This window comes from Podarcis bocagei (genome assembly GCF_964188305.1).
Source record: "Podarcis bocagei genome assembly, chromosome: 13".
Taxonomy (NCBI): Eukaryota; Metazoa; Chordata; class Lepidosauria; order Squamata; family Lacertidae; genus Podarcis; species Podarcis bocagei.
In genome coordinates this window covers 10,145,876-10,173,462 of record NC_138138.1, presented here as the reverse complement: position 1 = coordinate 10,173,462, position 27,587 = coordinate 10,145,876, and the positions used below count along the sequence as shown (strand labels likewise).

The following is a 27,587-nucleotide window of genomic DNA, read 5'->3' as shown; positions in this document are numbered from 1 at the left end:
GGCTTCAGGGATAGCCGCCTGAAGCCTTTAGAGTGTAGCGGGACCTCGCACTGCGCTCCAAAGGCTTCGGGTTCCTTTCGCCGAAGCCGGGATAGCAAGAATCTCTGGGAACTTGCGCTGCGCAGCACTCCCTCTATTCTCGCTTTTGGATGGCCCCGTGAAGCCTCCGCAGGGCATGGGGATGAAGGCTCCCCGTGCCCTGCGGAGGCTTCGCGCAAAGCTAGACCAGCTATCCCAGCGGCTATCCCAGAAGCCAGAACAGCAAGAGGCTATCCCAGAAGCCAGATCCCTCTTGCTGTTCTGGCTTCTGGGATTCAGAATTTTTTTTTTCTTGTTTCCTCCCCCTCCAAACTAGGTGCGTCCTATCATCTGGTGCGTCCTATAGAGCGAAAAATACGGTAGTTATCATACCAAAATGAACAGAGCACTATTCCTTATTGTGGCAATAGTATAATAATGCACTCGGGTGTTGTCAGAGCTGCTTCAAGATCCTAGCTCACAGAGGATCACGCTAGCCAGCGGTCATTAAGTAAAAGTCTTTATTGAGTTACAGTTTCCATTCCCAAGCTGCTGCGTGCAACTCTACGTCTAATGGCTAGATCGGCGAAGCTCCGTCTGAGTCTCCGCCCCTTGTGCACCAACTTGATATCCTAGCCCTGCTCCACCTTTTCCGCCTGACTGCTCTCCTCTGGGTCCCTCTGCCCCCCGGGGTCTCTTCCTTCCGGGATTCTTCTGACGCCGACCCCCCGGAACTCCCTGTCTCCTTGCGCCGGGCTTTAGGACCTGGCTCCCTTTCCTGGCTGCCTACTGCGTCACTTTCCTGTGCATTTGAACTTGGCGCGCGCGCCCAACCTTCCACTTTCCGTCTGACCGTTTCTTCGCTCCCCGATGGAGGTGTGGCCACTCCTGACTCGTGCCCTCCCCCCTGTTGCGAGCTGCCAGCGCTTGATCTCTGGCGCTCCTCCTCTTCCCTGCTCTCTGGCTGTGACGCTGGTCCCGATTTCCAACTGCTCTCCTCTGAGTCCCCTCTGGCTCTATCTTCCTGGGGTGTCCCCCTAGGCTCCCCCCTTGCCCTGACCACTGGTGCTCCTTTCTGTGAATCTTCTGATTCACTGGAAAGACTCGGAGATCTCGGGTCGTCGTCATCACTCATCTTTTCTTCTGCCTCCTCCCCCTCGCTCTCTGTTTCCTCCCTTGCCCTTGCCTCTGCTCCTGAACCCCTGACAGGTGTCTTTCACTTTTTTTATTTAGGAAAGATTGAAATTGCAAAACATCACCAATATGTCACCGTGACAGGACTGACCAGCGCAGGAATGAGGGATGAGATATCTGTGGCTTTTCTGATGGGCACTGCGCCACTTTTCAGATGGACTCCCAACTCCCTTTGGCTCCTGCCATGGTGTCAGGGATGGTGGACATTGCCATGTAACAACAACTAGACGGCCCATCCTTGGCTAAATTAAATGCGTAGTTCCCCATTGGAATGTACTTAAGAGAGAGAAAATAGGAATAAATGGAAATTATGAATGGGTGAGAAATCTTGCTGTCAAATCATACAGAGGACAGACAGGATAATAATAATAATAATAATAATAATAATAATAATAATAATAATAATAATAATAATAATAATAATAATAATAATACTTATTATTTATACCCCGCCCATCTGGCTGGGCTTCCCCAGCCACTCTGGGCGGCTTCCAAAAGAATATTAAAATACTATAATACATCAAACATTAAAAGCTTCCCGAAACAGGGCTGCCTTCAGATGTCTTCTAAAAGCCTGGTAGTTGTTGTTCTCTTTGACATCTGGTGGGAGGGTGTTCCACAGGGAAGGCACCACTACCAAGAAGGCCCTCTGCCTGGTTCCCTGTAACTTGGCTTCTCGCAGTGAGGGAACTGCCAGAAGGCCCTCGGTGCTGGACCTCAGTGTCCGGGTAGAACGATGGGGGTGGAGACGCTCCTTCAGATATACTGGACCAAGACTCGCACATTTCCCGTGCTACTGTCATCATCACCTTGCACTTCCCTGTGTCAGGAGTCCCATGTTTTTCAATGAAACAACATAGTACCAAGGACAGAACTCCTTTTCCTGATAACCCCAGCTCCCAGCAAGTTTCTACCGGTTAAGCTGTGATCTTGCGCTCCAAACTGTGAGCAATGCCTCTTGAAATTTCAGAAGCCTGATGGGTGGCTGAGTAAGAAGGAATAATGGTTAATGGCAGAATTTGATTGCTTGCATAGTTCTATTACTGAGAGAATTGGAATAAACAATGCAAATTTTCTCAAGTTGCATGCGTAAGCATCATTTGAACCTGATTAATGGGCTTGCGCCGTTCCCTCCACATTTTCTCTGGAATCGGCTGCAAGTCACACCAGAAATGTTCCTGGGTATTAGCTGTCTCTTCAGAACCAGGAGCCCAGTTATATATGGGCTGTTTGTAGAACCAAGACGCCTGGATTTCTGGTTAAGCATCCCCTCTGGGTTCTTTCGTGGTATGAGAGGTGGGAGGTGTTGTAGCTAGGCTGTCTAGAGGAGACTCACTCGTCGTAATCGCTGGGTAGTCCCTTCCTCGGGTCTCTGAATCGGGTCCCAAGGGCTTGGCGTGAGGGAATGCAGCAGGGGTGCTACTAGGCCGGGGCAAGTAGCTTGGAGAGTGGATCTTCAGGAAAGTAAATGGTGATGTGGCTCCAAGGAGGTCTACTCTTACGCCCGGCTTGATCGTGCTGGATGCTGGAACGTTTGGAGCCTTCATTGCCAACATGTCTGTTTGCCTCCTGGGGATTTTTGCCATTGTGTGGAGCCGCTGGCTGGGCTGTGAAGAAAATGCAGGAACTGTGAACACGCTGGACTGAACCTTTTATGTTGAGAGTTGTCAAGCAATAGAAGCCAACTTACTCAAACCAACTGGCTCATCAAATCAAGAGTTTGCGTATTAGCAGTTGGATACAGCATGGTGCTGATAACATCCAAGGTTGCAGGTTCAAGCCTCACTGGGGGAAGTTACATATTCTGCATTGCATGGGTTGGACATAATAATAATAATAATAATAATAATAATAATAATAATAATAATAATAATAATTTTTATTTATACCCCGCCCTCCCCAGCCAAGGCCGGGCTCAGGGCGGCTAACAAGCAATAATAAAAATAAGTTGAATGAATGCAACTTAAAAACAAAATTAAAATACAACATTAAAATATTGAAACATTAAAATATTAAAATGTAGCCTCATCGCAGGAGGAAAAGAAAAAAGAAAGAGAGGGAGGGAATCAAACTGGCTCCAAGCCAAAGGCCATGTGGAACAACTCTGTCTTGCAGGCCCTGTGGAAAGAAATAAGATCCCACAGGGCCCTGGTCTCATGAGGCAGAGTGTTCCACCAGACCGGAGCCAGTGTTGAAAAGGCCCTGGCTCTGGTTGAAGCTAATCTAACTTCCTTAGGGCCCGGGACCACTAGGGTGTTGCTATTTATGAACCTTGAGGCTCTCCGTGGGGCAGACCGGGAGAGGTGATGATGATCCTCAGGGTCCCCCCAAACTCTACAATTCTATGATTCCATGATGCAACCTCAGTGCAAATGAGCTGAGGAAATGGAGGTGTGAAATTGAAAAGTCTCCAGCACAAGTCTCTGCCATGAACTCACTTAGATGGACTTAGGCAAGCTATTCTTCTCTCAGCCTTAGCCTCCATTTGCAACAGGGGTGGTAACGTTGATCTGCCTTACAAATAGAATTGCCAAATATTGTAATACGGTGGTACCTCAGGTTAAGTACTTAATTCATTCCGGAGGTCCGTTCTTAACCTGAAACTGTTCTTAACCAGAAGCACCACTTTAGCTAATGGGGGCCCCTGCTGCCGCTGGAGCACGATTTCTGTTCTCATCCTGAAGCAAAGTTCTTAACCCGAGGTACTATTTCTGGGTTAGCGGAGTCTGTAACCTGAAGCGTATGTAACCCGAGGTACCACTGTATACGACTTAAAATCGTTGCTCATTGAAGGAGGGAAAAGCCATCTTTAATATATATCTTTAATTCTGCACGGCAGTAAACACACCAGAAGTAAAATGGCCTCTTAAGTAAGACATTTAACAGTCTCCCTGATTATTAAGTTTCCTTTAACCCTGCAGCCCTTTGTCCACCCTTCTCATACACTGGGATTTGGGGCTGTTGGGAAGAAAATGCTATCAGCCTGTTCTGCTAAGGTATTCTGGAATACAGATAGAATCTACCTATCCCAGCTTGCATACCCCAAGTATATAACACACTTCTCAGGTGTATGGCTCCAGGCCACTCCTGCAGCTAGGAGCAAAGGATAAAGATCTGCTCCAAAGCATTGCTGCTGCGGTTTGAAAGAATTCATCGCTGAGTACAGTATTGTCACCTCAAGAGCTTTTCAGCACATTTTTAGTGCATTATATTCAACCTAACTTCCCACAAGGTGGCACTGTGTTTCTGAGAATACGCTACAGTTTTAAGAGCTGGGATTTTAAGAACAGTACAGCCATACCTCGTTAGGTTTGCTTCACATTGCGGCTTTTCAGGTTACGAACGCGGCAAACCTGGAATGGTTTACTTCCGGGTTCACCGCACGTGCAGAAGCAATCTGCACTCTACTTACGGACTTTTCAGGATGTGAACAGCACCCCTAAACAGATCGCGTTCATAAGTAGAGGTACCACTGTACTTCTCGCTCCAGCACTGCCTTCAATACTGTTCTATTTTTCCCCCCAAATGCTTTTTATTAAATTTTCAAAAAACAAATTTAAATAATACATAAACTCTTACATTCAACATTTTAGTATTTTCTTATTTACCCTGCGCTATATCGCACTCGGACTTCCTTCCTTCCTTGCTTCGACTTTCATAAATTAACATCCACTCTTACAGATTCTTATTTACACTCCATCCACATCACAAGAATTATGTTAAACCTGCTAAAGTTTTTAAACTTCTACAATTATTCCGTATCTACACTACAAATTTACTCCATTCTTCCCTTCAATACTGTTCTAAATCACACTGTGTGGCTTGCGGTTACAGATGCATTACAGATGCATTACAGATGCAGGAAAACAGCCCTCACCATGCTTATTTGCCTTGTCTGAAATACTTTTTAAGTATCTTGTACCTACAGGACCAGGGACGCGGGTGGCGCTGTGGGTTAAACCACAGAGCTTAGGGCTTGCCGATCAGAAGGTCGGCGGTTCAAATCCCCGTGAGGGGTGAGCTCCTGTTGCTCGGTCCCTGCTCCTGCCAACCTAGCAGTTTGAAAGCACGCCAAAGTGCAAGTAGATAAATAGGTACCACTCCAGTGGGAAGGTAAATGGCGTTTCCGTGCACTGCTCTGGTTTGCCAGAAATGGCCTAGTCATGCTGGCCACATGACCCGGAAGCTGTACGCCGGCTCCCTCGGCCAAGAAAGCGAGATGAGTGCCGCAACCCCAGAGTTGAACACGACTGGACCTAATGGTCAGGGGTCCCTTTACCTATGGGACCACCTCTCCTGGTATGCCCCACGGAGGACCTTATGTTCTGCAAATAATAACATCTTGGAGGTCCCAAGCCTCAAGGAGATTAGACTGGCCTTGACCAGAGCCAGGGCCTTTTCGGCCGTGGCCCCGGCCTGGTGGAATACTCTGCCATAAGAGACCAGGCCCTGCGGGATTTGACATTTTTCTGCAGGGCCTTATTATTACTATTACTATTATTATTATTATTATTATTATTATTATTATTATTATTATTATTATTATTATTATGGCCCTCTCAGCAGGGCTTGCTCCCAAGGCTTGCATGCTCCCCACTGGCAAGATGTTTAAAGTCTTACTTCGGATCTGCTCAAATAACATTTGAATTTGGAACACATGACCCCCCCCAAAAAAAAAAATTCCTGGGAAATTTAGTTTTCCCCTCACAGAACCCTTGACAAACTACAGTTCCCAGATTCTTGGTGGGAGTCAATAGCTTTAAATGGATGGTGTCTATCCAGCCATTGTGTGCTCAAATTGCCTTTATCTCCTCACAGGGCAGCAATGGCTACTTTTTGTTTTTCAAGTTGAAAACCTTCCCAGTTTTGCCTTGTTTCCAGGTAGCCCCAACACCTGCCCTCAGTGCTCCATTATTATGTATGCCATCACAATTTTATATCCTGTGCATCGCATTATAAATCACAACACAGTTCTAAGCCCCGTTATGTCCTATTGGTAATTTTCAGTGTAGGTGAAATAATATATCAGGAGCCTTGTATTAAAATAAAAAGTCACCTGTTTAGGAATCTTACAGGCGTAGTTACGAGAAGTGATTTAAAAACAGTTGGACCCAAATCTCAAATTGCTTGATTTTCCCCAACCCGAAGCGAGGGCAGCTGAACAAATATTAAAACGGCGAGGTAGGGATGGATGTTGCTGTGAAACACACGAAGTATTCAGCAAAGTTTTACTCACAGAAGACCCACTGAAATCAGCAGAGATTGCTTAGTGATGTTCATTCGCTTCAGTGGGTCTACTTTGAGTAAAACTTAGTTGAACGCTGCCTCCGCAGGGGGCTGTTCTGGTGACAGGGACATTATTTTCTTATTTTCTTTTTTTCCTTATTATTAAAGATTTTCGTGATTTACTTTCTGACACCCCCCCCCCTTCTCTCTTTCTAATTTCATCTTCCTCCTCACCCAGGAGGCTAGCAAGGGAGGGACAGATCCTGCTCAACTCATGGCCCCTTTTTAAAGTAGGCCAAACAGCAACGTGCCGCATTAAGCCCTTGGGTTGCCCATCCCTGGGCGAGACAAAAACAAGTTTACGGGTAAATTACCAGTCTCGGGAACGTGCAGCGACTTGCCCGGTAGCCTAGGCCACCGCTGCTGTCACTGCTGTCTGCAAAAGGCAGGTGAGCTCCACTCTGTAGGGAAGAGACAGAGGAACAGAAAAGTCAGGATTCATGCCGCCTTCTCCTGATGGATCTGGCATGACGTCTAAAATCTGCAAAACAAGGTACTAGCCCTCATTTTCCCTCCCGTGAGTTTGGGAAAGAAACATCGGTGCTCTTTGATTGCTGCCCCGAGCAAGTGAGCAGTACCGTATTTTTTGCTCTATAAGACTTACCCTTTCCCTCCTAAAAAGTACAGTGGTGCCTCGCAAGACGAAAAAAATCCGTTCTGTGATTCTCTTCGTCTAGCGGTTTTTTCGTCTTGCGAAGCAAGCCCATTGACGGATTAGAGGATTAGCGCTATTAGCGGCTTTTAGCGGCTTATCAGCTTATCGGATCAGCTGATAAGCGGCTTAGCGGCTTAGAAAAAGGGGGGGAGGAAAAAAACCCCGCAGGAACTCGCAAGACATTTTCGTCTTGCGAAGCAAGCCCATAGGAAATTCGTTTTGCGAAGCACCTCCAAAACGGAAAACTCTTGCGAGGCATTCGTCTTGCGGGGCACCACTGTAAGGGGGAATGGGTGTGCGTCTTATGGAGCGAATGCAGGCTGTGCAGCTATCCCAGAAGCCAGAACAGCAAGAGGGATCACTGCTTTCACTGCACAGCGAATCCCTCTTGCTGTTCTGGCTTCTGAGATTCAGAATATTTTTTTTCTTGTTTTCCTCCTCCAAAAACTAGGTGCGTCTTGTGGTCTGGTGCGTCTTACAGAGCGAAAAATACGGTATTTAATGAACATTGGCTTCAACTCTAAGATAGCAGCAGACTTTTAATTTTTAGGAAAGCTTTTCTGGGGGGAGTTTGGAGATTAGCAAACACTTACGCAAAGCTGTTGCGGCAGCATCACCTGTGGGAAAGCGGAAGAAAAGGGAAACATAAAATACTGGTCAACCTTATTTCCCTTTTCTGTCCTGCTAATACTGCCTCCATTTTTGGTATCTGCACCCTGAGGGGGTATTTGCACCTACCACTTCCTAAACAGACCGAAATGCTGCTTTATTTCCCCAGCGCCGCTTGTATTTTTGTGCGTGATTTATTATTTTATGTATTTATGCATCGTTTCCACACACACACCTCTCTCAGGGTGAAGGAGGTATAAGATATAACCAAAACAGTTAAAACCCAAACAGAAAACAGTAACTGGTAAAAGAGATGGGCAGGTTTATCGGTAAAACTGCTCTGTAGGTATGATCTAAGCAGTATCTCGGAATACATTGCAAAATTCCAATTTGCTTTCATTCCAAACTAGCAGCGATTGGTGTAAGAGATTCATTATACCTGCTGCGGGAAAGGTTTGTAGCTGTTGACTCTTGAGACCTGTTGAAGGACAAGGGAAGGAAAGGTTATTTTCATATGTCCATGTTTAAACGGAGGTCTTTTGAGGGCCCTAGGTGCTGACATCAAAAAATCTATATATTTAGCTTTTATTTATTTCTTAAATTTGCATTCCCGCCCTTCATCCGAAGACATCAGGGCAGTTCGCAGCAGAAAAATGCAAGATAAAAATAAGGAGTCTAAGAACGACTGGGGGGTGGAGCTTGCATGCCTTGTGCCGATCAAATTGACCGCGTTGCCTGGGGACTCGCCTTTGCTCAGCGCTTCCCAGCGGAGAGGTGACGGTGGTTTCCCTTGCTGCATCCCCTTTGCCGGGTTGCTGTGCTGTGGGAACCACCGCTTGAGGCTTCGTTTGGCTGCTGGCTGGGCTTTCTGCCTTTGGCTCAGAGGGGCTCAGAAGTCGAACATAACTGTTTCCGGAAAACCCCTTATTTTGGCTGCTGTTCCCTTATTTCCGAGGCTGCTGGTCCCTTATTTTCAAATCTGTAAGTTGACAGCTATGGACAATAGTCTGGCCACTATGGGAGGCGGAAAAAGCTTGAATGGATCAAAGAAAGATAAAAATCTTTGCTATGCAGTTTATCTTATGCATAATTAGGATATTATAAGAGGCGCTATTTCCCTTGATGAAGTGTAATTATACTTGAAGCATGTTTCACAACATCTCTTTTGATGCTGACCTCCACGTTTCGTTAAGGGAGTTAAAGTGCATATTCATTAATGTTAATTAAAAGTTAATTTAATTGTGAATTAAAATTTAATTTTAATGTATTTAATTGCTCGATCGATTAATTTTAATTAAAATTTCAATTCTAATTAAAGTGCGTATTAATTTTAACACAACAGCAGCTGCTGCTGAACTTTGCACTTACCAGTTTTGCATAGTGAGCCCCGTGGGTTGAAACGGGATAGGTTGCCACAATCTGCCCAAGAAATAGAAACAGAATATATGCAAGATGTCAATATGTGGTGATCATTAGGGACAGTGCTATTTTTCTAGAAAAAAGAGGGGCCAGAATAGAGTTCCAGCTGAAAAAAAGCTCTGATTAGGGGCATCCATCCTGCCCAAGGGATTTTGGAATATCTTATGCACCTGGAAAGAGATGGCTGAGCCTTTTTTTTTTTACCAATTAAATGTAAGGAGATAAGGCTCTTTGATGCGTCTTTTAATCCATTTAATCTGGATCTACCCTTTTTCAGAGAAGTTCAGTAAGCAAAAACAAAAAACCTGTAGCTAATTTTTCATTTCCAAAGGAAGACCCCTTTCTTTGCAGATACAGTCGCACTTTAAAAGTCAAACAGAATCCGTTCCAGAAGCCAGTTAAACTTCCAAAATGTTCGGAAACCCAGCTTCTGATTGGCTGCAGGAAGCTCCTGCAGCCAATCGGAAGCCGCGGAAGGCCGGTCAAACGTTCGGCTTCTGAAAATCGTTCGAAAACTGGAACACTGATATCCGGGTTTCGATCATTCAGGAACCAATTTGTTCAGGAGCCAAGGCGTTTGAGATCCAAGGTGTGACTGTATACATTATCATCTTATTAATAATCTTCTTAATCATCTAATTAATAACAGTGTAGCCTGCTGTTCCTGTTAAGGACTTTTAACGATTTCCTACCAACACCGGCCCTACCATTAGACAGTGTGAAGCAGAACCCACAGTCAGTAAATGTTGGAGGAGGTGGGCACATGTACCTTGTGGCCTGCCCTGCACCCCCTAAGTGAGTCTGCTGCCCTCAGGAAGATGCTGTCCTGTTGTCAAGAGGACAATAAAATAATCAGTGAGGTTTATTGACAGGTCGATAAAAAAAATCAGTATGGCGTGAGCAAATTTTTATTCTGAAAGTGAGGCTCGGAGAAAAAAAGTTTCAGCACCACTGGCACAACGTCCAATCACCCATCTCAGAGTCCTACTTGCAAGTAACCATGCTACAGGCTTTGAACTGAAGCATCTCCAGCCCTTGCTCCAATGCTTGATAAGTAAAGGTAAAGGACTCCTGGATGGTTAAGTTCTGTCAAAGGCAACTATGGAGTTGCGGCGCTCATCTCGCTCTCAGGCCGAGGGAGCTGCTGTTTGTCCACAGACAGCTTTCCGGGTCATGTGTCCAGCAAGACTAAACCACTTCTGGCGCAACGGAACACCGTGACGGAAACCAGAGCGCATGGAAACGTCGTTTGCCTTCCCGCCACAGCGGTACCTATTTATCTACTTGCACTGGTGTGCTTTCGAACTGCTGGGTTGGCAGCAGCAGGGACAGAGCAACGGGAGCTCACACCATCACGGGGATTCGAACAACCAACCTTCCGATCGACAAGCATAAGAGGCTCAATGGTTTACCAGGGATCAGCAAACTTTTTCAGCAGGGGGCCGGTCCATTGTCCCTCAGACCTTGTGGGGGGCCGGAGTATATTTTGGAAAGGAAAAAAATGAATGCATTCCTATGCCCCACAAAAAACCCTTTTAAATAAAAGGACACATTCTACTCATGTAAAAATACACTGATTCCCGGACTGTCCGTGGGCCGTATTTAGAAGGCGATTGGTCCAGATCCGGCCCCCGGGCCTTAGTTTGCCGACCCAAAGTTTAGACCACAGTGCCACCCACTTTCCCTTGCTTGATCATTAGGACATATAGGAATCGCAGAGGAAGCTGCCACGTAGCTCAGGTATTGTCTACACCAGGGGTCAGCAACCCGCGGCTCTGGAGACGCATGTGGCTCTTTTACACCTTTGTCGCGGCTCCGGGGCGGATACTAGCGAGGGGAGGAGGCGCATTGTGTGCCCCAACACTCCCCACTGTTTTAAATGTCACAATGGTTTTGCAGCTCCCAGTTTTTTTTCTTCGGTCCAAGTGGCTCTTTTTGTCTTAAAGGTTGCAGACCCCTGGTGTACACTAATAGCAGCTCTCCCGGGTTCTGACTGGACAGGTGTCTCTCCAAGCCCTAACCAGAGATGCTGAGGAGTGAAGCACTGGGGAATACTTACCGCAGGAGAAAGAATAATTCCAATTAGAAAATGCAGGTCCGCGTGATTCATCATTGCGAGGAGCTGTCAACGAAAGAGCAAAGCGGTATTTTGCCATTTTATTGGCTCCCAGTACGTTTCCGATCACAATTCAAAGTGTTGGTGCTGACCTTTAAAGCCCTAAACAGCCTCAGTCCAGTAGGACACTGAGGTCCAGCGCCCAGGGCCTTCTGGTGGTTCCCTCGCTGCGAGAAATGAGGTTACAGGAAACCAGGCAGAGGGCCTTCTTCGTAGTGGCCCCTGCCCTGTGGAACACCCTCCCAGCAGATGTCAAGGCAATAAACAACTACAGTCATACCTCAGGTTAAATGTGCTTCAGGTTGAGCGTTTTCAGGTTACGCTCTGTTACTTCTGGGTTTCGCCGCTCACGCAAACACTCAAAATGACGTCACGCGCATGTGCAGAAGCGGCGAATCTCGACCCGCGGACGCGGGTTGCATTTGTTTCAGGATGCGAACAGGGCTCCGGAACGGATCCCGTTCGCATCCAGAGGTACCACTGTATTTTACTTTTAAAAGACAACTGAAGGCAGCCCTGTTTAGGGAACTTTTTAATGCCTGATGCTATATTGTTTTTAAGATTCAGTTGGAAGCTGCCCAGAGTGGCTGGGGAAACCCAGCCAGATGGACGGGGTATAAATAAAAAATTATTATAATTTTTTATACCGAAGAAGCTGTTCATTGGGCTCAGGAATCTGGGTCTGCGGTTAGGGGGAGAGTTGAGCTCTTCCTGTTGCCCCCTGTTCAATATCACCAAGTGAAATATTTGTAGGAGGGGGGCATATCTGGGTGGCACACTTTCTACCTGGGAGAGTGTTATGTACTGAAGTTCTCACCCTGGGACAGCAGGGGGATACTGTAGATAGTTTTCACTCAGGTCCACACATGCAAATAAGGGGATTGAAAGTGACGTTCAGTGATTGGATAGTTACAGAAAATGGTTACTGTTGCGTTGTAGTGGAGCTCTATATAAACAGGCTGTCTGAACCCTTCAGTTCAGTTCTGTTCTGGACTGTGAATAAACAAGAGCTGTTTGAAGAATCGCTGTGTCGTCTGATATGTTCACCCACAACTTAACCGAGAGCATTCGGCTATTTGCCCCTCCACAGACACACTTGCAGACAGAACTGATGTAGCCTATTTGTTTATTTTGTAACACAAGGAAATCTTGAACAAAAACTGATTTTTTTAAAAAAAGTGGTGTAGCCTGGCAATAATAGCTGTTTACTGTTCCTGTTCCTAGAGGGAACTTGGCACTTGGGGTTTTAAACCTACCAAAAACATCTATTTAATATTTGCCAGTGCTTGTAAACTTGCTTGCTTGTTGGACGGTCGAACCAGTCAGGCAAAGTGGTGGTTTTAACGGAGGGTTGAATGCTTTATGGGTAGAATAGCAAGGTATCGATACATGACTTAACTTCGCTGTGGGCCGACGTTGGGTAAACAATAATGTCTACTATATAATCATAATCAGACAGTTTTGCCTGAGTTAGCCACAAAAGAAGAGCAAATGCCTGTGGAGAAACCAGGAAATAGGACCTGAGAACCAGGGGAAAGATTCCTGGGTTCCCAGAAACTGGTATTCAAAAGTATTGCTGCCTTTGGCATTCCAGGAAGGAACTAATTTGTGCAATTTCTATACTTCTAACATACAATGCACCACCAAGTTTCTCAACATCACTCCCCTTTGTGGCCCACTTTACTAAGAGACATTTCCAACCATGTTTTTAGATGGAGCAGAATATGGGGCAGTGCCCAAATCTTTAACCCTTTAATCTCCTGGGACAGATATTACCAATCTCTTGGTGACAGTTCTGTTCACCCAGCAGCATTCTGACAGATGAAACCGTGCAAAAGAAACCCCTTTATTACAGTCGGGCTGCACAATAAATAAAGTTGGTGTCATGTTAGCAGTCAAGACCTCTCAGTACCAGCCCCCCCCCCCGGAAAACCACTAAATATAAGTACTTAATTTTTAAATCCCCTGTTGTTTTGTGAATGTTACAGGAGGCAATAGGGACGCGGGTGGCACTGTGGGTTAAACCATGGAGCCTAGGACTTGCCGATCAGAAGGTCGGTGGTCCGAATCCCTGCAACGGGGTGAGCTCCTGTTGCTCGGTCCCTGCTCCTGTCAACCTAGCAGTTCAAAAGCACGTCAAAGTGCAAGTAGATAAATAGGTACTGCTCCAGCGGGAAAGTAAACTGTGTTTCTGTGTGCTGCTCTGGTTCGCCAGAAGCGGCTTAGTCATGCTGGCCACATGACCCGGAAGCTGTACGCCAACTCCCTCGGCCAATAAAGCGAGAGGAGTGCCGCAACCCCAGAGTTGGGCATGACTGGACTTAATGGTCAGGGGTCACTTTACCTTTACAGGAGGCAATGGAATCTAGGAGAGTGACTCTCTCTCTGTATTACAACTTTGATTCCCCCAGCCCCTTCTACCACTGCAACCTTTGACAAATGCTTTGTCACATCTTGTTTAAAACATGATAGGTTCATGACCGAAGGCCGCATAAAATGGCTTTGGAGACTAAAACCAAATTATGGGTCACCTGCTGGCATTCCTATCCTAGGACCAAGCATCTTGATATGGTCAATAAAAGGTAAAGGATCCCTGACAGTTAAGTCCAGTCGCAGACAACTCTTGGGTTGTGGTGTTCATCTCGCTTTACAGCCCAAGGGAGCCGGCGTTTGTCTGCAGACAGTTTTTCCGGGTCGTGTGGCCAGCATGACTAAGCCGCTTCTGGTGCAATGGAACATCGAAACTAGAGCAGCGCACCGAAACGCCGTTTGCCTTCCCGCCAGAGCGGTACCTATTTATCTACTTGCACTGGCGTGCTTTCGAACTGCTAGGTTGGCAGGAGCTGGGACTGAGCAACGGGAGCTCACTCTGTCGTGGGGATTCGAACCGCCGACCTTCTGATCGGCAAGCCCAAGAGGCTCAGAGAGCCAGTGTGGTGTAGTAGCTAAGAGTGGTGGACTTGTAATCTGGTGAACTGGGTTCGCTTCCCCGCTCCTCCCCATGCAGCTGCTGGGTGACCTTCTTTGAAGTCTGTCAGCCCCACTCACCTTGCAGAGTGTTTGTTGTGGGGGAGGAAGGGAAAGGAGATTGTGAGCCGCTTTGAGACTCCTTCGGGTAGTGATAAAGCGGGATGTCAAATCCAAACTCTTCTTCTTCTTCAGTGGTTTAGAACACAGTGCCACCCTTGTCCCTAATATGGTCAACAGGTCTCCCTAATTGCCTGTGTTCACCATGCCTGACAATGATGTACCCTGAGGTGTCAAGGGACTTCTGGAAATGTGGAATTAATTTATTCAGGGCAGGGGTCTTTCCCAACATGGAGCTACCCGTTCCATCTGCAGAAAGTGAAGGTGAGCAGAAGCACTGCTGGCTGGAGGCCTGCCAGCAGTAGTCCATGGAAAACACCCAACTGGGGCATCCTGGATTCCATGCCATCTGCACTTCCGTGACTTGAAGCATTGGGACCAATTGCTACACCAGCTCCAAGTTGGCACAGCCCAGAGCAGTCTTTTGCCTGCTTCTCCACCTTACTCCCTGGGAGGAACCAGATGTGACTTTGCCGCCCCATCACCCTCCTGACCAGGGCTTGGATTGCGCAGTTGTTTTTCATTTTCTCACCCTGCTCATTTCACCAGAGAGACCCAAGGCAGCTAACAATCAGTAGTCAAAACAGATTAAAACAAGCATAACCTGTACCTAATTGGTTTTAGAGGTTTGGATATTAAGACCGTGTCTGGACTGATTCTTGGCTGGGAGGTTTTTTTAATGTAACCTGCGCAGGGTGAAGGTTATAATATAAATGTTAAAAAGTAAAGGTAAAGGGAACCCTAACAGTTAAGTCCAGTCGCGAACGACTCTGGGGTTGTGGTGCTCATCTCGCTTTACTGGCCAAGGGAGCCGTTTGTCCGCAGACAGTTTTTCCGGGTCGTGTGGCCAGCATGACTAAGCCGCTTCTGGCAAAGCCAGAGCAGCGCACGGAAACGCCGTTTACCTTCCCGCCGCTATTATTATAGATAATAAATGAAATGTTAAAAAATACCAAACCATACCGAACAATTTCCATATAAATCACAGCAAAATCTAAAATAAAGATACAAAAAAAGAAAAAGAAAAACACCAACAGCAGCAACACCCCCCCCAACAAAATTCGTGCAAACAATTGATATAACACTATTGACATACAGTGGTACCTCAGGTTACATACGCTTCAGGTTACAGACTCCACTAACCCAGAAATAGTGCTTCAGGTTAAGAACTTTGCTTCAGGATGAGAACAGAAATCGTGTTTCTGCGGCGCGGCGGCAGCAGGAGGCCCCATTAGCTAAATTGGTGCTTCAGGTTAAGAACAGTTTCAGGTTAAGTACAGACCTCCGGAACGAATTAAGTACTTAACCTGAGGTACCACTGTACACACATAGAACCACAGAGCTGAACGGGACTGTGAGGGTCATGTAGTCCAACCCCCTTCAATGTAGGAATATTTTGTCTAACCTGGGGCTCAAACCCACAACCTTGAGATTAAGAGTCTCATGCTCTACTAATTGAGCCACTCCAGTTTCACATCTTTGCCAGGAAACGAGGCAGTATCAAATGTTCAAGATCCAGGTGTGTGTAGACAGAAATATAGAAGCTAAATCAGATCCTCGGTCCATTTAGCTCCTTCTGGTCTGCACTGACTGACATGTTAGAAACTTAGCTTTGAGTTCTGTAAGATGCAGTACTGGAGATAGAAAAGAGAGTCACAGACCTGCTACAAACACAAGGCTCTCTTTCTAGTGTGCAAGCAAAATCTAGTGCAATAACCAAATCTCTGCTTACCAAGTGCATCTCTTCCACGGACCCTCAGTAAGGCAGAGCTCTCTTCCCAAAAACTGTCCTCAAACAGATCCACAACATGTTTTCGCCGAAACTCTTGAATTATATTGTTGTTGCACAGTCGCAGCTATTACTGTTGGGCGGGGGCAAGGGGGTGGGGGAACGGGACCCAGCCAATGCGAAGGGCACCTCTAAGCGCTTAAAAATAGCCAAACAACTACCCTAAGTCTAACCACAATATTCCTCATGTAAGGTAGTGTATAATTATCTCCCTGTTTGTTAGAGGTGCACTTTCTTATGTCTGCAGATCAGGATCAAACTGAAGCCCTTCTGAATGGTAGGGAAATCAGCAAGGACTCAAAACATATGAAATCCTAGGCTGCTGTCCTAATGCAGACTCACCTGCTCATAGCTAGACTCCATGGCATAGCTGTCAACTTACAGATTTGAAAATAAGGGACCAGCAGCCTTGAAAATAAGGGACCTGCAGCCTCACCTGTTCCAGGCACTCCAGTCTTCCTGTCCTCCTGCAGTCTGGTCAAACTCATGCTGGTAGCTTCGAGAACACTGCCCAACCAACTTTGTAACCAGAGGTTCAACTGACTAGAATCTGAATCACATGCACCACAAGGCCTATGCAGCCTCAACTTAAGATGGCTCCCTGGTATTGCTTTGCACTGCAAAGTTTGCAGCAGCACGTGCAACAAAATGGCGTCCTCATTCAAAAACCCCCTCAGCTTGCATTAACTAGCCACACACAAGGCATGCAAGCTCCACCCCCCCAGTCGTTCTTAGACTTCTTATTGGATGAGCAACACAGCCAAGCAACACAGTTGGAGCCTCCCTCCTCCCTGGCTGGCAGGGAGGGAGGGAGGGAGAGGAGCTGCTTCCTTTGAAATTTAAGGGACATCATTTAAGGGACATCTATCAATAAGGGACAGCAGCAGGACGTGGCGCTGGAGTAAGGGACTGTCCCTTCAAATAAGGGACACTTGACAGCTATGACTCCATGGTTTGCTGCATAAAAAGGTGAATACTAATCTGAGTGCTCCTATTCAGCGTTCCAGTCTTCCTCTTGTTCTGTCCTCCAGGATATTCTAACATTTTAGGAGCCATTATTATTTCCCAACTAGCACTTATTGTCTATGACTCCTGCAGGCTCACTCCCCATTGCCCTGGTCATGTTGCTTTTATTCCTGCTTTGCCTTTATGCCTCCTTTGGTTTTAAAATACATATTGCTTGTCTGTGTGCATCTGGATTCTCCTAAGCAAGAGGATACCACCCTCTCTATATATTTTTGGTCAGTGCCCCATTTTGGCTCCAGTCCAATCAGCACTGAGATCACTGTTGGAGAAAGCGACAAAAACTCACCTGCGACAAAATGCTGCAGTGCAGTTGTCGCCCCGAAGCTCTGGGGAGCACCAGGATGACAAAGGTAGCTGTGATGCATAGATCACTTCTGCTTATTCTCCAAGCCTATCAGCAATGCTTTATTTCCACGTTCTCTCCCCGTTTTCCATTCCCCCACCCTCCTCAATCAGTCAGTCAATCAATCAATCAATCAATCAATCAGCATTCCATGCTCTTTGCCTATGCTCAGTCCACTTCTTGTTGGGCTGTTGCAGGAGCTGCCCCTTTGGTTCTTTTACCCAAAATATTTTTTTGTACTTCTGCAAACCTTCAAGTTGTCCCCAAGCCTGCTGGGACTTGAGACCACCCTCTTGCCTATGGATTAGCACTTGGAGAATGCTATGGTATATATATATATAGTGTGTGTGTGTGTGTGTGTGTGTGTGTGTGTGTGTGTGTGTGTGATGTGTCTCAGTCTATGATTATTTGTTTGCAAAGTATTTGATAATTATACTTCTTCCCGGGTGTGCTTTTCTGTCATGGGTAAAGTTTTAATTGTCTAAAATCACCTTCTTCTTTCTATGCCCAGGTAGGGTGGACACTTTTCTAGAAATGGGTGGATTTCATATTTGAATCATTGGATTGGGGAAAAAGAGGTGTGCCCCCATCGCTACCCCATGATTAAATTTGAAACTCTCTTTTTTAGACGTATTAAAATCTTTGTGTCCTATGAGTGGTTTTGATAACTCCACTTAACGTTTCACCACCTCCCTCTTTGAGCTTGTCTTCACTGGAGTTAGTTTACCTTGGGCCAAGTTTACATTGGGCCGAACTCGTTGGGGCATTGTGTTGATGCAATGAAAATGTGCATTGTTTAAAAATGTAAACAGCAGCCACTGGAGCAGGGCAGCAAATGGACCACTGGGAGGGGAAGCTACACGCACACACTCCCCACTGCAACCCAAAAATCTCCCCCCTCCAGCTGCTATTTGCATTGGGAGGGAAGGGCCTGTTGGCACAAGAGAAATTCCACCAGTCACAAATGCTGGGAACTGACGTGATTGCGCCCATGTGCATGCCAGTTTACCATGAAGAATAATACCTCTCTTCTTTCCGTTGGCGTTTACTCATTGCCACTATCACTTTTACCTGTGGGCATGCCCTCTTCTGCCATTGGCCAGAGATCCCTTTCTTAAGATTTGAAGTGAGGAGAAAGGTTACGGTTCGCCTCTCCCGAGGTTGATACATTAACTTCCTGGTCTCCTAACAGCAGGGTTTGCTGAGTCAGAGAGGTAAGCCACACCTGTGACTTTAGCTATGAAGGGAGTGCTTTGACAGAGGCGTCCTTGTCGGCTCAAAGCATCCTCCGAACCTAGTTGTTGTTTTGTTCACATGTGCGGATAGAGAGATGGGTAAAAGGGCTGCTTAGCTCCGGATGCTGGGGGCAGCCAAGTCCTTGATTTATTTGTTTCCTCCGTGAGCTCTCTGTTTACTTTTGAAGTCCTTGCAGGAAGTCGGAGCTAAAATAGGTGCAGCTATTTGGGAGTGTGTAATTGCCATGTGGACAGCCTACATTCCTGCTCTGTCTCTTGGGTGGAGAAAGGTTTCTGCTTCTCCTTGGGCCACCGAGGTGGTTGTCCCGGCCAGGCGAGGAGAGTGACTTTTCCTGTCTCCCAGGGGGTCAGTCTTGGCACCACAGGTCTCCTCTGTCCATGCCCAGGAGCCATCTGCAGCCATGCTGAAACAGATCCTAGCAGACATGTACGTGGACCCAGAGCTCCTGGCAGAACTGAGCGAGGAGCAGAAGCAGATCTTGTTCTTCAAGATGAGACAGGAGCAGATCAGAAGGTGGAAGGAAAGAGAAGTCGCGGTTACTTCGCCACAGCCAGCGGTGAAGAAAGGTCAGTGAACGAGCGGCTCTGGTGGTGGCTGGGCATTTGAAATCTAGCGGGAAGAAAATGAGCTGTTGTTGTTGTTATTTGCATTTATTATTGAGATTTCTATTGTGCCCTTCAAGCATGTTTTCTGGGCAAATGAGAATACAGCACAATAAACGGTGAAGCTTTGGGGTAGGGTGTAAGAAAGTACTTCCCTACAGATGGAAGTTAATACCAAGTATTATACAGTGGTACCTCAGGTTAAGTACTTAATTCGTTCCGGAGGTCCGTTCTTAACCTGAAACTGTTCTTAACCTGAGGCACCACTTTAGCTAATGGGGCCTCCTGCTGCCACCATGCCGCCGGAGCACGATTTCTGTTCTTATCCTGAAGCAAAGTTCTTAACCCAAGGTACTATTTCTGGGTTAGCAGAGTCTGTAACCTGAAGCATATGTAACCCGAGGTACCACTGTATGTAAGTCTTTAGATCACTAATAATCATAAGAAGCCTATTATGCAGGTCAGTAGTACTATTACAGAGGTGCCTCGGTTTACATACGCTTCAGGTTACATACGCTTCAGGTTACATACGCTTCAGGTTACAGACTCCGCTAATCAAGATATATTACCTTGGGTTAAGAACTTTGCTTCAGGATGAGAACAGAAATCGTGCAGCGGCAGCAGGAGGCCCCATTAGCTAAAGTGGTGCTTCAGGTTAAGAGCAGTTTCAGGTTAAGATCGGACCTCCGGAACGAATTAAGTTCTTAACTTGAGGTACCACTGTATTCCTAAACTGGAGAGGGGAGAAGTCTGTGTGGATGGAGGGGGGAAGGAAGGCTGAGAGAGAGAGACAGATGGAGACAGCTACAGTTACCCGAGGCCACCTGGTGAGATCATTGCAGAGGTGAGATTTGAGGTGAGGACTTTGCTTCAAACGGCAGCTGTCTCTCCCTCTCACCTCAGTCACTATGCTTCACTAGCTACATTAAATACACAACCATCAGGCTGTTCAGTAAATTTATTTTGAAGTGGTTCAGGTAGGTCCAATTCCTAGTAGATCACTCATAGGGTGAAAATCCTCAGCTGTCGCACACAGCTCTCCTTTCTCATGGAAATGAAATAACTCTGTCTACCTTTCCCCCTTTGTAATTATTATTATTATTATTATTATTATTATTATTATTATTATTATTATTATTATTAATTTATACCCCTCCCATCTGGCTGTTTCCCCAGCCACTCTGTGCAACTTCCAAGAGAATACAGTGGTGCCTCGCAAGACGAAAAGAATCCGTTCTGTGATTCTCTTCGTCTAGCGGTTTTTTTCGTCTTGCGAAGCAAGCCCATTGAAGGATTAGCGGATTAGTGCTATTAGCGGCTTTTAGCGGCTTATCGGATCAGCTGATAAGCGGCTTAGCGGCTTAGAAATAGGGGGGAGGGGGGGAAAACCGCAGGAACTCGCAAGACATTTTCGTCTTGCGAAGCAAGCCCATAGGAGATTCGTTTTGCAAAGCCCCTCCAAAACGGAAAACTCTTTCGTCTAGCGAGTTTTCCGTCTTGCGAGGCATTCGTCTTGCGGGGCACCACTGTATTAAAATACAATAGTATATTAAACATTAAAAGCTTCCCTAAACAGGGCTGCCTTCAGATGTCTTCTAAAAGTCTGGTAGTTATTTTTCTCTTTGACATCTGGTGGGAGGGTGTTCCACAGGGCGGGTGCCACTACCGAGAAGGCCCTCTGCCTGGTTCCCTGTAACTTGGCTTCTTGCAGTGAGGGAACTGCCAGAAGGCCCTGGGCGCTGGACTTCAGTGTCCGGGCAGAACGATGGGGGTGGAGACGCTCCTTCAGGTATACTGGACTGAGGCCGTTTAGGGCTTTAAAGGTCAGCACCAACACTGTGAATTGTGCTCGGAAATGTACTGGGAGCCAGTGTAGGTCTTTCAAGACCGGTGTTATATGGTCTCGGCAGCTGCTCCCAGTCACCAGTCTAGCTGTCTCTATATTATTTGTTAAATTTCTATACCTCCCTTCTCGGAAGATCACAGGGTGGTTGACAATATAAAAGCACAAAAACGCATAACATATTAACAAACTAAAGCAATACCCCTCCCCCAGTTTAAAAGGCCAGATTGTTTAATTAGCCGAAGGCCTGGTTGAAGAGGAATGTTTTCACCAGGCGCCTAAAGGTATGCTACATAGGTGCCCTAGAGAGAGCATTCCACAAATGGGGTACCACCACGAAAAAGGCCCCGCTCTCATGTTGCCACCCTCCAAGCCTCTCATGGAAGAGGCACACAAAGAAGGACTTCAGATGTCCAGGTCGGTTCATATAGATACAGGCAGTCCTTGAGGTATTGCAGTCCTGACCCATTTATGGCTTTATAGGTCGGCACAAGCACTTTGAACTGGGCCTGGAAACGAAATGGAAACCCTTGCAGTCGTACCACCACCACCACCTGGCAATTAATATCTACTCTGAGTAAAACTACCACCCTTGGTTTCTCAGTGGAGCTATCTTGCCCTTCAGTTCTGAAGAACTCCCAGGGTGGCTTACAATGAATGGAATCCAAGTAACAGGAATACAATTGTGTTCATGTCAGAGCATCAGATCAATAACAGTAATAAGGGTAGATAGGTAGCCGTGTTGGTCTGCCATAGTCAAAATAAAAAAATTAAAAATAAGAATATTAAAATTAAAATTAAAAATATCTGAAGAAGTGTGCATGCACACGAAAGCTCATACCAAGAACTAACTTAGTTGGTCTTTTAGGTGCTACTGGAAGGAATTTTTTTATTTTTAGTAATAAGGGTGTGTTTCACTGGAGGAACAGGAAATCCCAGTGATGAAATCAACCATACCATAGGCTCTCGTGCAACGGGCGAGACGGCACTTTTTCCTCTCACACCGTTGGACCCGCTCTCACTTAGATAAATTGCCCCTACCTCACTGAACAATCCTTACCCGAATGATTCTTTTCCTTTCCTCTTAAAATTCTAACCCAGAGTATCCTGCAGGGGGGATATTTAGTAAGTTGGAGTCTCAGACAGGTTTTCTTTAAATAAACAATAAAGATTTATTTAAGGCAAGATAGTATATAACACAAATGGATTACACTTAGGTTACTTCAGGAATGGAGTGCGATTTCACTTTAATTTGCTCTCAGTTGTTTTTGGCATTACAGTGGTACCTCGGGTGAAGTACTTAATTCGTTCCGGAGGTCCGTACTTAACCTGAAACTGTTTTTAACCTGAAGCACCACTTTAGCTAATGGGGCCTCCTGCTGCTGCCGCGCCACCGGAGCACGATTTCTGTTCTCATCCTGAAGCAAAGTTCTTAACCTGAAGCACTATTTCTGGGTTAGCGGAGTCTATAACCTGAAGCGTATTTAACCTGAAGAGTATGTAACCTGAGGTACCACTGTATACGTTTTGTTCCTTTGTACGGTGATACTTTCATTCAGTTACCCACCCCCTTTAACAATCCTGCTCCTGAGGTACTTTAAGTAATAGACCCAGGGGCTCTCCACACCCCATCCCTTCACTGGGTTTTGGGAGTTTCTTCTTTTCCTTGGAAGAATCTCTCCCCTCCAGACTAGATTTGAGTTCCAAGTAGGCTGTTCCTTTCCAGTTCCTACTTCTCCTGGATCAACCTCTGCCTCCCAGTGAAATTCTGGTCTGTTCCTCCTACAGGACATCGCACTCTGTCCTTCACAATACACTCAGAGTGGAAATTGTTTTTTTCTTTCCACCTTTTTCTTGCATTCACTTTTTCCTACCTCAACCTGTTTCCCTACCTATTTCCCCAACCTCTATTCCAACACACTTCAGCCAACTCTCTCCTCATTCTCTCTCCTGGAACCACGGCCATTCACTAACCATTTGCTGGCAGGGAAAGAAAGAAAAAAACGAAACACTTTTTGATCCAACCGGTCCAGCAAAACCAACTTTTTCGCCACATCTCGTTCTCCACTTGGCAAGCTTCCTTATGGTAACTGCAAACCTGCAAACTACCACATCCAAACAAATGTGGGCCATTTTGTGTACATTGCTGGGCTGCTTCCAGATGGGAGATTACTGTGGAAACTGTTTGCATGAAACACACAATGTCATAATCAGCCACTCAGAAGTAAACCTGGTGTGTTCTGGTCAAAGGAACTGGGATAACTAAGGAGCTGGAGAGTCACACACCCCCAATTTATAGAATAAGATCACTGGTGCATCTAACCTAGGCTTGTCTGTTCTGCCAGCCCATCTCAGAAGACAGAGGCAGGTCTTTCCCAGGCCTGTTAAATGAAATTTTTAACTGGCTGCTAGGGGCCAGTTAGGACGCGGGTGGCGCTGCGGGTTAAACCACAGAGCCTAGGACTTGCTGATCAGAAGGTCAGCAGTTCAAATCCCCGCAACGGGGTGAGCTCCCGTTGCTCAGTTCCTGCTCCTGCCCACCTAGCAGTTCGAAAGCACGTCAAAGTGCAAGTAGATAAATAGGTACCACTCCAGCGGGAAGGTAAACGGTTTTCCGTGCACTGCTCTGGTTCGCCAGAAGCGGCTTAGTCATGCTGGCCACATGACCCGGAAGCTGTACGCCGGCTCCCTCGGCCAATAAAGCGAGATGAGCACTGCAACCCCAGAGTCGGTCACGACTGGACCTAATGATTAGGGGTCCCTTTACCTTTAGGTACTGAAAATGGGCTCTCATTATGCCAGCCATGCATTCTGCAAATGAGCTTTGAAAACACACACTCCATCATGGGTTGTGCTGGGATGAGGTCTGTGCAGTAAGGACTGGACTGGGCAGTGTGTTAGCCTAGTCAACACACTGTGTATCATTGCCCTGGCTGGGAGGTCATAGAATCATAGAATCATAGAGTTGGAAGAGACCACAAGGGCCATCGAGTCCAACCCCCTGCCAAGCAGGAAACACCATCAGAGCACTCCTGACATATGGTTGTCAAGCCTCTGCTTAAAGACCTCTAAAGAAGGAGACTCCACCACACTCCTTGGCAGCAAATTCCACTGTCGAACTGTCAGGAAGTTCTTCCTAATGTTTAGGTGGAATCTTCTTTCTTGTAGTTTGGATCCATTGCTCCGTGTCCGCATCTCTGGAGCAGCAGAAGACAACCTTTCTCCCTCCTCTATGTGACATTCTTTTATATATTTGAACATGGCTATCATATCACCCCTTATCCTCCTCTTCTCCAGGCTAAACATGCCCAGCTCCCTTAGCCGTTCCTCATAAGGCATCGTTTCCAGGCCTTTGAGGTCCTTGGATCACGTGCCCCTTCTCATGGGGCCTTCCTACCGAACCTTGTTTTTTGTTTTGCAGTCCATGGGAAATCCGTTCAGTGGAAGCTGGGAGCAGACGGTGACGTCTGGGTGTGGGTGATGGGCGAGCATTCCCTGGACAAGCCATATGACCAGCTCTGCAGTGACCTTCTTGCTGAAAAAGTGAAGCAGCTGTCGCTTCAAGAAGCAGGGGCAATAAGGTTGGTATGGCTTTCCAAACATTCAGAACAATACTCAAAAATCTGGCGCAACCGGTCGGGCCGGCTGGTTTTTCCTGACAGACGAAGGGATCAGGCACTGACTAGTACAAACTGGGAACCTCTCCGTTCAGATGAAAGATTCTCCAAACCATGTTCGCCTTTTAAAGACCTGCTGTGTGAGTGTGAAATCCAGTTCCAAATGCACTTCCCTTGACTACCCAAAATATTAATAGTGTTAAAAGGTTTTTTTGGGGGGGGGAGGAGGAAGGATCCCCTCAACTCCTGGGTGCGAGATGCTCCCCATAATTCCTGGATTTTGTAAAAGTTATAATTAATGGAGGTTTGAATAAACTGTGCCAAACTCTGCTGGATCCAGTTTATGCTGGCATGGCTAGTTGAGTGTGGGTCACTGGAGGAACAAAGCTAATAATGGTCTCACCATTAACCCATCAAAAAAGTCATTAGGAAGAGGAAGACTATGTCGGACAAGGAGGATAGGCTCTGTCCTGTAGCTACGTGTTAGTAGGTGGTGGCAAAAGGGTTTTAAGAAGGGGTCAGCAAACTTTTTCAGCAGGGGGCCAGTCCACTGTCCCTCAGACCTTGTGGGGGGCCAGACTTTATTTTGAAGGGGGGAAATGAACGAATTCCTGTGCCCCGCAAATAACTCAGAGGTGCATTTTAAATAAAAGCACACATTCTACTCATGTAAAAACACGCTGATTCCCAGTCTATCCGTGGGTCGGATTTAGAAGGTGATTGGGCTGGATCCGGCCCCTGGGCCTTAGTTTGCCTACCCATGGTTTTAAGAGTGTAGGATTTCCTTTTGGATGATGTAACTGAACAGGAAAAAAATGTCAGTTCTGCAAGCTGGAGTGGGGAGCCAGAGCATGAGGCAGGGTGTCTGTTTTATGCAGCAGAGAGGGTCAGACATGATGTCTGGGTTCTCTTGAAATCTGAGGCTGGAAGGAACAAGACCCTCTTGGGATGTGGATGCTCTGCAAACACTCCATCAAGGCACAGGTATATATATATAGATGTGCCAAGAAACCATATGTCATAAAGACACCACAGTTTCCACTGTGCCTCATTGTCCCCAAAGGGAACACAGACCCTGGCAAGCTTGCCTGGTACCCCTGGTACCTCTGCACCACTTGGAGACTGGGGTGGAGTTTAACAAAAGAAATAACATGGAAATGGTGTAGTTCTGAGTATGGCTGTCAGTTTCAAGACCTTTATTTCCACTAGCGAAACCCAGAATGGCCATCCTGCATGTCATAGGAACATAGGAACCTGGCAAGCCAGACCAGCTTAATGCTGTCTGCATCGACTGGTAACAGCTCACTAGGGTTTCAGGCAGGGATCACTCCCAACCCTACCTGGAGATGCCAGGGTTTGAACCAGGCACCTTCTACATGCAGAGTGAATGCTTGTCCACTGAGCTACAGCCTCCCTGCCACTGATGCTGGCTGGAAGGCAATAACCTGCCTCTGGCCCTTTTCTGAGATGCGCTGCTACTTTGTAAGTTGGTGAACACACCTATCCAATGGCCCCCATTTACTAAGGCCAGTTCTGATTTTCTGGTACTTGACCCTTTATTTATTTGTTTGCTGAAGACTTCCTGGCTGGTTTTTTAGAGAGCCCTACACTCTTAAAAGGGGCATGGGTGACCCTGTGTTGTAAACCACTGAGCCTTGAGCTTGCCGATCGGAAGGTTGACGGTTCGAATCCCCGCGATGGGGTGAGCTCCTGTTCCTCGGTCCCAGCTCCTGCCAACCTAGCAGTTCAAAAGCACATCAAAGTGCAAGTAGATAAATAGGTACCACTCCAGCGGGAAGGTAAATGGCGTTTCCGTGTGCTGCTCTGGTTCACCAGAAGTGGCTTAGTCCTGCTGGCCACATGACCCAGAAGCTGCACGCCGGCTCCCTCAGCCAGTAAAGCGAGATGAGCGCCACAACCCCAGAGTCGTCCGTGACTGGACCTAACGGTCAGGGGTGCCTTTACCTTTACCTTACACTCATAAAAGGAATGTGGGTGGTGCTGTGGTGTAAACCACTGAGCCTTGGGCTTGCCGACCGGAAGGTCGGTAGTTCAAATCCCCGCAACAGGGTGAGCTCCCGTTGCTCTGTCCCAGCTCCTGCCAACCTAGCAGTTCGAAAGCACATCAAAGTGCAAGTAGATAAATAGGTACCATTCCAGCAGGAAGGAAAATAGTGTTTCCGTGCGCTGCTCTGGTTTTGCCAGAAGCAGCTTAGTCATGCTGGCCACATGACCCGGAAAAACTCTCTGTGGACAAACGTCGGCTCCCTCAGCCAGTAAAGCAAGATGAGCACCGCAACCCCAGAGTCGTTCGCGACTGGACTTAACTGTCAGGGGTCCTTTACTTTACTTTACACTCATAAAATGAAATGGCTTACAGGAATTGTTTAAAACCCTGGTGCACTGCTGTGCCTTCAGGGCAATTTCTTGAAAGCAGGGAGGGAGCCTTTTAAAATGTTGCTAACATGACTTGGTAAGTTGTCCATCTTCAGGTTACTGCTTTCTCCCTATGCCTCTAGGGTTTGAATGTTAGGAATGTGCATGATGGGGGTGTTGAGGGTGGGAGTGCATGTGTTTCGCCTCATCCACATGTACGCACTGCATGCTAATGTGTGTTCAGTGTGGGTACACATAGCATCATCTCCCTGTCATCCCTGCACCACCCAATTTGTTGATCTAAAGCTCATTCTATTTTTTTTTGTTTCGTTTCCCAAAATCCTCTTTTG

General features: G+C 46.7%; 2 protein-coding genes across 2 annotated transcripts in view; one reads left to right on the top strand and one right to left on the bottom strand.

Annotated features, from left to right (window-relative positions):
* Positions 1–1,989: 1,989 nt before the first annotated feature.
* On the bottom strand, positions 1,990–16,195 carry LOC308571281 (uncharacterized protein). The gene is made up of 7 exons (XM_081166896.1): positions 16,117–16,195; positions 11,241–11,303; positions 9,131–9,181; positions 8,202–8,240; positions 7,747–7,770; positions 6,813–6,899; positions 1,990–2,819 (listed from the first exon to the last, which is right to left on the bottom strand). Exons 1-7 carry the CDS (start codon positions 16,123–16,125, stop codon positions 2,472–2,474), a joined length of 621 nt encoding a protein of 206 aa, XP_081023022.1. The 5' UTR covers positions 16,126–16,195; the 3' UTR covers positions 1,990–2,471.
* Positions 16,196–18,762: 2,567 nt separating this feature from the next.
* The window catches only part of SH2D4A (SH2 domain containing 4A), a 32,213-nt gene continuing 23,388 nt past the window's right edge, over positions 18,763–27,587 (top strand). The window contains exons 1-3 of the mRNA XM_081165532.1: positions 18,763–19,365; positions 24,666–25,001; positions 25,784–25,845. Coding sequence (XP_081021658.1) covers positions 19,200–19,365; positions 24,666–25,001; positions 25,784–25,845 — 564 coding nt within the window. The 5' untranslated portion in view covers positions 18,763–19,199. The remainder of the gene's footprint in view (positions 19,366–24,665; positions 25,002–25,783; positions 25,846–27,587) is intronic.